General features: G+C 33.0%; 2 protein-coding genes across 2 annotated transcripts in view; one reads left to right on the top strand and one right to left on the bottom strand.

Annotated features, from left to right (window-relative positions):
* Positions 1 to 7,106, bottom strand: part of LOC119188936 — an 8,742-nt gene extending 1,636 nt beyond the window's left edge. The window contains exons 1-4 of the mRNA XM_037437210.1: positions 6,975 to 7,106; positions 5,018 to 5,161; positions 3,173 to 3,325; positions 5 to 22 (exon numbers count right to left, since the gene is read on the bottom strand). Of these exons, the coding sequence (XP_037293107.1) occupies positions 5 to 22; positions 3,173 to 3,325; positions 5,018 to 5,161; positions 6,975 to 7,064 (405 nt within the window). The 5' untranslated portion in view covers positions 7,065 to 7,106. The remainder of the gene's footprint in view (positions 1 to 4; positions 23 to 3,172; positions 3,326 to 5,017; positions 5,162 to 6,974) is intronic.
* The window catches only part of LOC115453903 (sialin), a 69,194-nt gene continuing 62,227 nt past the window's right edge, over positions 7,102 to 14,068 (top strand). The window contains exon 1 of the mRNA XM_037437230.1: positions 7,102 to 7,319. The gene's annotated coding sequence lies outside the window, so the exon portion shown is untranslated. The remainder of the gene's footprint in view (positions 7,320 to 14,068) is intronic.

Genomic DNA, 14,068 nt, shown 5'->3' with positions numbered 1-14,068 from the left:
AAACTTGGGCTGCAAATTTGACCTGAAATGTTAATAATATAAATAATATATTAGTAAATTAATAAATGAACGATTTTAATCATGGTATGATTATTTAATCTGTTATGAGCTTAAAGATATTTAATTAAATGGCCCAAAAGAAATTGATATTCTGGCCAATACTTTCACAAGAATACGGCAATTTAACATATTATATTAAGGTTTTTTTATGACAATTGTTGTACATTATGCCAATTTCAAGTTGGGGAAAGTGGTTAATTTAATCACAGAATACGATTTATTGGAAACATGAAAGGAAAAGGATCAGTAATGATGATATAATTTTATTTCCTGATGATAGTACGGTACTATTCTCTGAGAAAACTCAGTTATTACTAGAGGCTAGAGTAAATAAGGCATTAGAGGACATTGTGAATTGGCTTACAGAAAACCATTTATAAATTAATTTAAAGTAAAACATCTTATTTTTGAAATTAAACTAATTTTTATCAGCCGGTGTTTATTTTTCTCCCGACGTTTTTGCAGCCTTCATGGTCATGATCCCTGCGACCATGAAGGCTGCAAAGTCTTCGAAACGTCGGGAGAAAATAAAATACGAACACCGCGATAGAATCCGAAAATTAGTTTAATTTCAATGTCTAACATTCGCGTAAATATAAGAAATCATTATCTTATTTTTTTTCAAGAATAGGTCAGCAACTAAATTGCTTTCTATAAATTATCACTTACAGGCAGAAGCCATACGATTTTTAGGGCTCCAGGTGTACTGCAACTTAAAACTGGAAGGAACTTAAGGAAAAATTCTTACATTAACTAGTTTATTTATATACGAAATTTCAATATTTGTAAAAAGAAACCTACATATATTATGTACACTAAATATTATAGCAAACGAAATAAAAATGCCACCTAACAATACAGCTCTATTAGATAAGAGCGGTATCTGCATGGGTCCAAGAATATAATATAATAAATTACAAGTTGTATTGTAAACATAGAAAACATAGATATATTTAAACGTAAATTAAAAACCTTTTAATTGATAAGACATATTATTATATAAGAGAATATTTACAGGAATAATTTTGTGTAACAATTTGTAACAACTGTGATAGATTATATTATATTATCATACCTACCTAATGCTATACTATATTAATATACTATATTAATATTAAATTGTTATTTTAGCTTAACTTTATATTGTAATTTTGCACGTCATTCGCCTAAATATGGTAAGACGCTATGTTATAAAATACACCACCTAATACTTAAGGTACCCATATTTGCAAAATAAATGAATTGATTCATTGATTGATATGGTAACGAAATTAAATAAAGAAATCTGATTATGGATATGTCGGAGATAAGCCAGTATCCACGTGTTCGGAGTCCATTATAATGAAAACACAAACTTAATATTGGTTGGTTTATTCTCTCTTGATCTTGGAACACAAGTGAAGTGAATTTAAAATGACCAGGCTTTATATAATCCAATTGAGTCATAGTGAATTTAACTGCAACTTCCTTTTTAGAAAAATAATTAAAATTACTGTACAATAAATCGTAGGTTATAGCTGAATATTCAAAATTAATATTATAATGAATTTTACATAATTAGATATAATATTACTTTACATAAATAACTTTTAAGTAAGCAAACTATTATTTTACATTATTTTCTAACAGATGCCGCTATTAACAAGGTGTGAATATTTTTACTTATAGATTAAAACAATGATATAGAAATCAGGATAATATTAACAATTCTAATTGAATTTACTTTAGACGTTTAGATTACATAAACAATTAAATAATGATATAAATAAATATCCATTATTTTCCAAACACTCAAATAGTCAATACAGTTTCTAATTTATTCTGAAACTTAATAAATAACAGAATTGCGGTTGTAAATACTTATTTAAATATCATTCTTTAATATTCTAGACTTTTTCATAATAATATAATCACTAAATATAAATTTGCGCCCATAGATACGATGCGAGAATACGAAAGGCGATTACGATGCTATTGGGAAACATCTCGATAATGTAGATTGGGAAAAGGTACTTGGTCACAACGGCGTCAATGATATGCTCACTAAATTCTACGGTATTTTACATGAGACTATCCAACTTTATGTACCTAAATTTAAACTAAGAAGTAATAAGTATCCGGTTGGGTTTAATCGCAACCTCATATGTATGTTGAGAAAAAATAAGTTTCGGCAATGCTATAAATTTTTAAGAACCCGTTAAATGGAATAGAATTTAAATTACTCAGAGAGAGTTGCAGATCCTTATTAAATAAATGTTATAATACATTATCTTGAAAGTATAGAAGATAATATTTAAAATTTTTATAATCATTTTTGGTCATTCATCAAGGCCAAAAGAAGAGGATCTTGCTTTCTCCCAGCTTCGATGTCCGATGGTAATCAAGTTAGTTCCAAAGAAGTTGAAATATGTAATATGTTTGCTTCGCACTTTGCATCAGTGTACGAGAAAGATACTAATGGAGTCGAATGTCGATGCTAACCCGAATTTTTCTTATCATTTCATGGATAGCTGTGCGAGTTACTCCTCGGACTTGGACTCGTAGTTTTACGTCGTTGCACATCACACTTAATGAAGTTTCACGTAAACTTAAGACTCTTGATATAAGCAAAGGTTCTGGCCCAGACAATATTCCACCAAATTTTATTGTTGCATGAACAAGAAATCTGACTAGTCCACTTTGTAAAATCTATAAAAATCACTGAAAACCGGAATTTTTCCAAAGAAATGGAAGGTAGCTAGAGTGGTGCCGATACACAAGTCGGGCAATAACACATTAATGTCCAACTATCGACCGATTTCTATTTTTTACTATGGCAAAATTGTTTGAATTTGTAGTATTTCCATATCTGGAAGCTTACTTCAAACCATTTTTAACTGAACACCAACATGGTTTTGTTAAATTTCGCTCAACAAGCACTAATTTGGTCTCTTTTACTGAGTTGCTTTCAGAAGTCTTAGACAATAACATGCAAACTGATGTAATATATACAAATTTCAGTAAGGCTTTTGACAACGTTTTTCACGAACTCTTGCTGCAGAAGTTATCCGGGTATGGGTACTCTTGGCACATGTATGAATGGTTTCAATCTTATCTTACTGGTCGCACTTACCATGTGGTTCTTAATGGTTTTAGTTCCAATTTCCATCATATTGCTTCTGGGGTGCCCACAGGGCTCCCATTTGGGACTGTTATTTTTAATATGTTCATAAATGACATTATCAATTGCTTGCATCATTCCACACCTTTCATGTTTGCTGATGACCTAAAGATCCTGAAGTCCATTAATTCTCCCGACGATGTCAAATTGTTACTGAGCAATTTAGAGGACTCATTCATTAGAGGATTCCACATATGGAATATATAATTAAAAAGCATCTAGTTTGTTAGGCTTCGTTATAAGAAATGGAAAATGTTTAGTTTGTTATAGTTGATTATTAAGGTATTGCATTAGTATTTTAAGGTAGCCCACCACCACTCACCCCCCGCTAAGCTACGACCCTGGTGCACAGCTGTCTAATAAATTGTCGAACAATGTGAAAGACAGTGATACTTTTAATAATTTACTTAAGGTTATAGCTTAAGGTCCATTTTTCATACATTTTGTTTCACCTTTAATCTGGGTAACTAAACAAGTATTGACAAGTAAAGAATTTAAATTCACGTCTAGTTAGTGATTAGTTCTCGCAGTTGAAAGAAAAACGTAAAAATAATTAATATGCATGGATATTTCGGCCTTTAAAATTTCGTCGTATTAAACAAAATGTATGAAAAATGGACCTTAAGCTATAACCTTAAGTTACATATTATCGCGAAGAGTAACAAAGACTAACTAATATTGTTGCTTTAAGTGATAAATGCATGCATCTCATTATAAGTGTTCTTTAAATCTATAAATAATATATATTTTTTTACATGATTCTGTATGATGAATATACATAAAGTTTTATTTATTATGTCATGGTTAAAAGAACAAGGATGGATTTCAAGTAAAATAAGGCGGTGATATAAGGTAGATGTATCATATTTGGCACACGACATGACATTATGGGAATATAGATTTAAACCGAATTGAAAAAATAGACTGATTGTTTAAAAATACTCTACACTTTATAGAAAAATCATAAAGATAACTCAAAAGCCCAAAATAATAATTTCATAAATAACTCCAAAAATAAGTTTAAAGCTGCATGGCAAATAATTAACAAATTCATACTACAAGTATCAAGAGTCAATAACGAACATAAAAATAATCACATATACAAATCTCACAGACAATGCATAGATGAATTTATTTATTATTTTGTTAATATTATTGAAAACAACATAACATTTATGAATAATGAATATATTATTATACAAAAAGTAATATGAAGAATTTTTGTTAATATTATTGAAAGCAACATAACATTTATGGATAATGAATATATTATATTCCAAAAAAGTAATATGAAGAATTATAGGTCTATAATGTTTTTTATGGTTATAGCAAAAATTCGTAATTTTCAAAAGTTATTGGGAAAGTAATTTACAGACTAACTGTGCTCATTACTCATATTTCGAAAAACATAAATTATTCTGTGCTGATCTAAAAGGTTTTCATAAGCACAGTTCTATTCATATGGCATTATTTGACCTGTTATCAACTGTTATGGCAGCTGTCGACAAAATAAATCCAGTCCAGGAGGTTTTTTTATAATATTAATTTGTAGGTGACAAACTCCTATGCCTACAGTTGATGCATTATTATTTGAAGCAGCACAATAAATATGATGCCAGTTAGGCCAATTAGAGTTTGTATAAGGGTAATTTTTAATAATGTCAATATTGAAAAGTATATTAGGAGCAATTATCAAAGTACAATAATCATGCTTAAATAAGGGGAGGATTTCAATCTTTTATCAATCAGTCAAGACTTGTAAACAGAACTGTGATAGAACAATGTATATTTATTTACCTTCATTTTGTCATATGAAGTTGGATTTATGTGCTTCTCAGTAAGTTTGGTGCTTCTTGCTCTGCCACCAAAACCATCCACTTTATAAAGTCTCTCAATATACTCCCACTTTGCCCTTTGGTTGCCAATGAGTAGGTTTTTTTTCTGAAAATTATTGCGAAAACATTTCAATAAATGAGGTACATCATAGATATGGTACAGTTGGTTTGGGCCGATTTTATAACAGATGTCATTGGTATATTTGTTACTACCGTGAGGGAGTTCAGCATTAGAATCTGATATTAATGACTTAATAGCAGCAACATTGGCAGAACCTTGGTCACTGATTGTAGCTCTTACTATGAATCCAGATTTTAAAAACTGCTAATACTATTTCTTTAATAATATTTTTAAAACAAATGTTTTAACCCCATCTCGAGCAAAATAAAATGCAATTGGAATTTTCCAAGGAGAAAAACAAACCCCCGTGAACATAAAAACTAAAGCTTTATCAGCCACATTGTTTGTGCGTTTGCCAGAACCTATATCTTCAAAACCTTCAATGACCCCAGTAAAGAAATTAAAATTTAAGTGTTTTTTAATGGACATTTCATCAAACATTAATGTGCATTGCCTGTCTATTGCGGGTTTATCCAAGGCAGCATCTGCCAAATGTTGAAATATAAAGTCATTAATACCAGGCCTCAAAGGAATATTGCTGAGTAGAGAATTAATTCGGGATTTACATGGTAATGCTAAATGTTTTCGTAAAAATCTATAGCACTTAGGGCTTAACTTATATAATGATAAAGCAAAAACTTTTTCTGAGTCTGTGTAACGGCGACCTTTTAATGAATTACCAGTCAAACGTAATTGTGAATCTACTAATAATTTCCCATATGTACTCAAAATGTTATATTTTTTCAAGAACACCTTTGTTTTTGGTGCATGAAGGTCAAATCTAGTCTTTAACTTTTTATACCTTGATTGCAAGAGACGTAATTTATTCTTTAAAATGTGAATTGAAGAGCGTAAAATTCGTTTACGAGGGGTACATTCATTGGGATTTAATCTAATACGATTAGTTAATCTACGTTTAACTAGGCTGTGACTTTTAATTTGTGCTCATTACACACAGCAATGGTGGTTGATGTGGAAGGGGTTATACATATTGGGTATTGCGTATTGTGAGGTATATTGGGAGTAAATTGAGTTGAGTACTACTATTTGCTTCATTCAATGAAGCATGAATTGATACCGTGCTAGACAGCTCAGAACTTTGATGTTCTTGTATGATAGAACAATTTTGCTCTATAGTGGGTCGATTAAGTTCAGAAGGGTTAACTACTTTAAAAATAAAGGGTTCAGTAATGCTACTAGTGGGTTCAATTTCTAATATCAAATCTCGGTTTGTAACTTTATATTTATCTGTATTTCCTAAGTTTACTAAAGGAATCGCATTAGGTGTTAATCTTAGATTCTGTTTTATATGTTCGGGAATAAAATGTTTATGACAAAACGAATGTTTTCGCGTTGAGTAGGAGGATAATTTTGTAGGAATGGACATAAACTTAACCACTCTTCCCACCTTTTTTATTTGTGAACGGCACACTATAATATTTAATACCTCGGCCTCGAGTACTGCACCCGGGAACAGAGCACTTATAAACCATGATATTATCAAATAAATCAAACTATACGAAAAAAACAATTACACGTTTAAACTGGTAAACACTAAATGATTGCTTTTATAATATACTGTTTACAAAAACATTCACACACAATAAAGCACTATAATTAGATAATAAATAAATGAAAACCGCCTTCAAATCAAAATAGCGAATTGCGACGGAAAATTCAATTTCAAAGCAGCGGTTAAAGGTTAACCACAATAAAAATGGCGCTACGCGTCGTTTCAGAATCCGAGATTAGAGACGCTTATTTGCGATCGAATGACAGCTTATACTATAATACACACACTAATAAAGGACGTTGTGTAGAAAGAGACATTTAAGGAACGATTCATTAAATGTATGGAAAAATCGTGAAAAGTGAGATAGCTGCTCATCGCTATTGTGTTACTTTTTTACGCCGAGTTAAACGGGTCTGCTAGTCGGGTTTCTGCGCTTGCCGGTGTTGGGTGTGCGTCCTCTCGACTCTAGAATTTCGTGTCATAATTATTTTAAAGTCGCTATTTATTAATTAAAATAAAGTCGATTTTATTTAAATTAATTTAATTGTAAGGTTTTAGGTTTTTTAGTGTGTAGTTTGTATGTTAAGTGTGCATTAACATATAGTATTTTAAGTGTTTAAAAATAATTCGGTGAGTATACGACGGTTATTTTCTTTTATGTAACTGTCCATTTCACTCTCTAAAACACTTTTACGACATTCATACTAAGTGTAGAATAGAAATGAGCGTATGTGTCCTTCTAGAACGAACAGCTGTTTCATCGCCGCACGCCGACTTGGCGACATCGCGGAGATTACAAAACAATAGATTTCGTTTGAGAAATATTTTCGACTATTAAGTACGGAAAAAAAATCAGAATCAACTCAAAAAATGGTTCCGTCGATAAAAAGCATAGACGTTGATTACATTGATTAGCTAGCGCGTGGCATGAGGGAAGTCGTACGAACACGCGTACATCCTGTCGGTTGACACAATAATTAAGTTATCGTGCTATATAAATAACGTGCCAAAATTTCACATAAAAATATGTGCTTGACTTTATGAACCAGTTGAATAATTCTACCACATGTCTTGGTTGTGGTTCGCTGAATAACTGACCGCAAAGCTGCTAATTAAATTATTCTATGAAAGAACAAAGGTGACATGTTATTTATTATTTGCATTTGATTAGCATATAACGTGTAGTATAAAAGTTGTTCCATTTTACGACTATGTCACGACTTTTCTTTTATTTCCTTCACATAAACTTGTTGTTTATTATAAAGTGTTAATTGACGATATTACAAGTGCTGGGGTTATTTTCCGATCAGAAGTGAATTCCGGAAAATAATAATGCACTAATTATTCTAACCATTTCGGTGGAGTGTAATAGAATTAAAATCGTTGGATAACAGAATAATGGAGTAATAGACATGTTAGAAACTGATAACTGTAATTAATTTATGGTCACGATGAAATACCTAATCAATATACACATACATACCTGCGCACCGGCTGGAAAATGTAAACTTAAAAAAAGAATTATCTATGTATTAGTAAAAAATATTTTTATAGCATCTATCTTGAAGTTCGGATACAAATTAATAAAATTATGAATATCAGCAATACCGTTAAGAATATTATGGTATAAACGATGGTTTGGCTTAATCGAGAGGGTGATAACGTCTATGGCAAAAATCAGAACTTAGATTTTAATGAATAATTTTAACTGCTGAACTACAAACGGTAAACAAAATCACTATCAATTATATTAATATACTTAGCATAGTTTTCCAAGGTAGAACGCACTACATGTAGATAGGTATATTTCTTTGAATAACGTTTTTTTCAAGCAAATTCGTAAGTTCAGCATAGGTCTGATGATCTCGCGAATTGGAAGTGGTTGAATGGGTAATCGAACTTGCCGCCAATCAATAATGTCGCTTATATACAAAAAAAAATACATTCGAATTGAGAACCTCCTCATTTCTTTAAAAGGTTTAAGAAAAAAAAACACATGTGTCTATGATTTCTTATGTTTGCGCGAATGTTAGATATTAAAATAAAACTATTTTATCACAGTTTTCTATATTAATATTTATTCCCGACATTTCGTGACCACGAAGACTAAACTCTACGAAACGTCGGGAGAAAATAAGAATATAAAAGGTCGTGATAAAATCCGTAAAATAGTTTTATTTTAACAGGTATCTATAATTTAGTTATATATCAAGCTAAGTATTTGTAATGTGTTTATGTTACTTGGCTATATATACAGTTAATGTAATTCGTATCTAGGTTTCCTCTGAATTGAGTTTTATTTCATGAAAATTCATGCCTTTTAACTTACTAGAACTTTTTAAATACCTAAGACCTTCATGATATTAATACATTCCACGAGGTGGATATTACATATTAAGGAAACAACATGTAGCAATTATTCTATTTGCGCAAATAAAATGTTTTATTTATAAGTAAAGAAAAACCCTAAGATGTTTTTCTTTTTTTATGAAAACCTCTACTTGGCTATTCAATTGTTTTTGTCTTGACCATATTAAGGGCGCCTTCTGTGTCTAATAATATGGGTATTTTAAAAACAGTCAAATTAATTATAATATGTCTTATGAACTGGTCACTCGTTTACAAAAAAAAATATTTTGATAAAATTACAAAACAACTATTTATTTGTCTTAGTTATATTTTATATCTGGTGTCTTCTAAACTTAGGTACTTAATAGGTCAAAAACTTACTTTTTTCAATTTTATCTGACGGTAATCTCGGCTTGGTGCCCGGCACCCTTCACTCAACACCTTCTCTTTCATTTTAAGTACGTAATCAACCCACCCTTATACATAAAAAAAACAAGAAATCCCAGCCCTACTGTCTTTAAAGGAAGGAATTATTCCTTCGATCTGTAAGGTATCACGATATCTCATTTATGAAACGAAAAGTGACACCAAATTCACTTCAGTTGCCATGTGGCATAGCGGCCTGAACTAATGCAAGTCTCTGGATGGCATATTTTTGTGAGGCCTCCTACCTGATTTACGAAGAAGGGTTATGTTTTTTGTTTGTGCTCTTTGCAAGAGCGAGGTCTGGACGGTTGACCCTTTGTCCACCCTCTAAGGTGCATTGGCGAACCTGCCCATGTATGCTGAAGTCGAATATATCTATAGCATGCCCATAAACTATACTTATATATTACTAGCTTTTGCTCGCGACTTCGCCCGCGTGAAGGAGTTTTCCGCGATATTTTTTTTTCAACCCACTTGATAGGTATCGTTATATTATGACCAAATTACACAAAATTATTACAAATTTTAGCCTATGTGTTATTCTGATGTATAACCAATATTACTGTAAAGTTTCATCCAAAACCGTTCAGTAGTTTTTTTGTGGAAGAGGAACAAACATACATCCTCACAAACTTTCGCATTTATAATATTAGTAGGATATATCTTTCATATTGAGTTTTACGCATGATCCAGAACGCTCGTTCTCTACCTGTACCAGATCAGTATGCAGTGTAATGACATATTCGAAATAATCATAGTAATGACAGTGTTTTTAAGTACGGTAGCCGCACTCAATGCCGCACTGACGGAACGGCGACTTCCGCGAGGTTCGCAGGAAGTCCAGCTTGAAACGTTTTGTCATTTTATCTGACAAGAAATGTCAGTAAAAACATTGGTTCGTTTAGTACTTGAAGTATTTATAAATGGTGTTTAAGTTTTTTTAATTACTTTTTTAAAGAAAATATATCTTGTTTTAACTAGATACTGATATAATATATGGCAGACGGAAAACTCGGTTTATTATTTATTGAGAAAAATAATACTTGTAACAATGATATTTCAAAGGGTAGGTATCAACATGTATTCGTTGGTTAATAAGAGTAACAACTGGCAGAATGCGATAAGACGATGACGAATGAATATGTATTACTAACATTTGCCTGCGGTTCTGCCTGCGTGAAAAAGTTATTCCGGAATAAATATTTTCCCGGGATAAGAAGTATAGCACTCAGTAATAATGTAGCTTCCTATTGGTGAAAATAAATCAAAATCGGTTTAGTATTTTCTAAGATAAGCGCGTTCAAACGAACAAACTCTACGGCTTTATACATTGGTATAGAGTATAGATAATATAAATAAAAATTGTCACAAAAATTACAAAAGGACAAACCACACTATTCTCGTTTGAACAATATGGAATTCCTTACATAATGGTATCTAATATAAAAAAAAAAATTAACAAAACTACGAATAAATTGTACTTTACGTAATAATTTATGTACATAAATTTGTCAGTAATTGAAAATGTTCTGTTTTAGTGAAGCGAATGTGGCTGTCTCAATTGTCGACTGTTTATTTCTAGACTTCTTTTTATTTCAAAAACTAGTAACACCATCTAAAACACGGCATTATTACGACTGCTTTGCTGGTGGTGGATGTATTTTATATCCGCCTGAATAGCGACCACCGTACACAAGGTGTTAAAACCCGCCATAGTGGCACACGTAAGTGATTCAGGGATCAGCCTGTGTATATCCGGTTCCACCAGGCCGGCATAGTTGTGTCGACTGTCGAGAGGTAATCATCTCTAGCCAGTCGACATTCTATTGGACCCCTCTCTACCTACCATCGGGTGCAGTGGGGTCATTTTATCGTGCCGTATAAAAAAATAGAACTCCAAGGCACTTAACTTTTACTAGCCTCATCTTTCTTGAAGTATGTGATATTCCGGAACAGTATTAATAATCATTATAATAATAATAATATCAGCCCTGTATTATATACTTGCCCACTGCTGAGCACGGGCCTCCTCTACTACTGAGAGGGATTAGGCCTTAGTCCACCACGCTGGCCTAGTGCGGATTGATAGACTTCACACGCCTTCGAAATTCCTATAGAGAACTTCTCAGATGTGCAGGTTTCCTCACGATGTTTTCCTTCACCATTAAAGCGAACGATAAATTCACAAAGAATACACACATGATTTTAGAAAAGTCAGAGGTGTGTGCCTTTGGGATTTGAACCTGCGGACATTTGTCTCGGCAGTCCGTTCCACACCCAACTAGGCTATCGCCGCTTAATAATCATTACATAGTATAAAACAAAGTCGCTTTCTCTGTCCCTATGTGTGCTTAAATCTTTAAAACTACGCAACGGATTTTGATGCGGTTTTTTTAATAGATAGAGTGATTCAAGAGGAAGGTTTATATGTATAATAACATCCATTAAATAGTGGAGAAATATTGCACCCGTGCGAAGCCGGGGCAGGTCGCTAGTAATATAATAATAAAAACCTTTATTTGGCACAATAGTAAACAACATAATATTATTCACATGCTAAAATTGTTTGTGCTTACACAGAATTTTTAAACTTTAATTAACAGGGGCCCCAAACTAGGCGATGCCTGTATATTGGAGACCAGAGCAGTTTTAATCTTAGTTTAGTCTATGAGTTTCTATTACAGTAGTTCTTTATTATATTTCATTCGGTCAGTGTTTGGTAGCGGAAATAAACTAAGTGGCTGTCTGCCCACGCGCACTCCTGCATAGGAGCCATCTCATATTTAGTAAATTACATTGCCACATCTAAATTGATATAGGATTCATACGTATCTTAAATGTAGTCTTAGAATGTATGGGCTCAACCATGCCGTAATAATTTAAAATGACCTCAAACATGCAGCAGTGGGTTGTCATAAACTAATGTACTAAAATCTCCCAACCACGAGTAAAACCTAACAGCGTCGCAAAAATACCATGCTCAGTGTGACGTCACACCCATTGTAAAAGGCTCTTGAATGTAAAGTGACGTCATCATTGTCCTGAAATGAAAACCGCTGAAAAGGCTCGTTACATATTTAGTCAACCGATAACCAACCATGGTTCGCAAATATTTGCATTTAAAATGGTTTTATAGTTAATGCGTATTAGGTTTGATTATCGTTTTGCTATTTGCATGTTAGTTTGGATTATGGTGGTGAGAAATCGATTATTTCAATTCGCGAAGTAATATATGGAATAACAAGTTTTTGTTAATAAGACCGAGTCCGCACGATGTTTGCTCGTGACATGAAAATTGTTGTACGGTTAAAGGGCTACGATTAACTAAGTTTTCCTATAGTTTTAAAAACGAAAATGCTAATTGAGAAGAAAAAAATCCTGAGCTGTATTAAAGTATGACTGCGTACAGTATAATTTACTTTATCATAACTATTTACACAGGTGACATGTAAATTGTTACCATAAAACATGGAAACTCGCTACCTTAAAGAGTACAGACCCTGTATCTAACAGATTTTTGCCATGGTATCCCCTGCCTGTCGGAAAAGGCGACTAAATAGGGCTCTGTGGGGGTAGCAAGGCGAATAGTGGGGCGCGAGCGATTATTTTATTTTATTTAATAAAATTAAGACGCAAAACAGAGTTTGCAAATCTATGAGGCGACCTCGAGACGGATGACAATGCAGGTACTCGGTCTCCCGCTGTCCTGAACGTCAAAAGCGTCTTTAGGAATTCAGGAGTTCCTTTAGCCTCTTCCTAAATAAGACGAACCGAGCGAACGAGCAAGGCGGCATCACGCAGCTATCTTTATGCAACAGGATGTCCCGGGGCCGTCTCCTACGCGCCGAAGAATGCCACTACGGATTTTAGTCCGTATGCCGGTGTGTGTATAGAGATTCGGCTCAATGTTCGCTCGGACGATGCTATACTCCCGATTGTAGACATTGGGTCGTTCCACTCATCCTTCCAGTGGCGGGTGCGATAACAAAGTTTTTCCCCGCGATAAAAAATAGTGTTCTCCCTAATCTTAGTTTAACTTCGCGATCAAAAAATCAACTCATCAGGAAGAATTTTTGTATTTAGAAATGCATCAGAAAACATTTATTTTATCAATATACAAACACTAGTCCTAAATTTTGATCACATGCTTATAGCTCTTCCAAAAAGATTAGTTTGAATAAGTAAAACTGTCAATTAAACATAATTTATGTCGCAAAATGAACATAGTTGTAAAATGAAAATTACCAATGGCATAGAACCTAATAATGCTTGACGAAACAAAATATTCTGTTAAAATTGAGAAACTATGCCATGCCGTATATAATATGAAATGCTCTTTAACGCCAGACAACACTTCTATAGTTATAAGTACTATTCATAACGTCAATCAAATCCTAATTACGATGAATCATACGAGAGATCGGTTGTGGTTTTATCTATCGCTAGTACAAGCGGCTGACGCTCTCAGTAACCTTGAACCAGACGTGTCGACTGCCGAAATAGATTCGCACAAAACCGCGAAACTACGCTTCGGTCTCGCTGATTGTCGTGACCGGACATCGCCTCGCAAAAACTACACCTCTGAAACTAATTAGGGTTAAAAA

The sequence above is a fragment of the Manduca sexta genome, chromosome 10, assembly GCF_014839805.1.
Source record: "Manduca sexta isolate Smith_Timp_Sample1 chromosome 10, JHU_Msex_v1.0, whole genome shotgun sequence".
Classification (NCBI taxonomy): domain Eukaryota; kingdom Metazoa; phylum Arthropoda; class Insecta; order Lepidoptera; family Sphingidae; genus Manduca; species Manduca sexta.
This window is presented reverse-complemented; position numbering and strand designations above follow the sequence as displayed.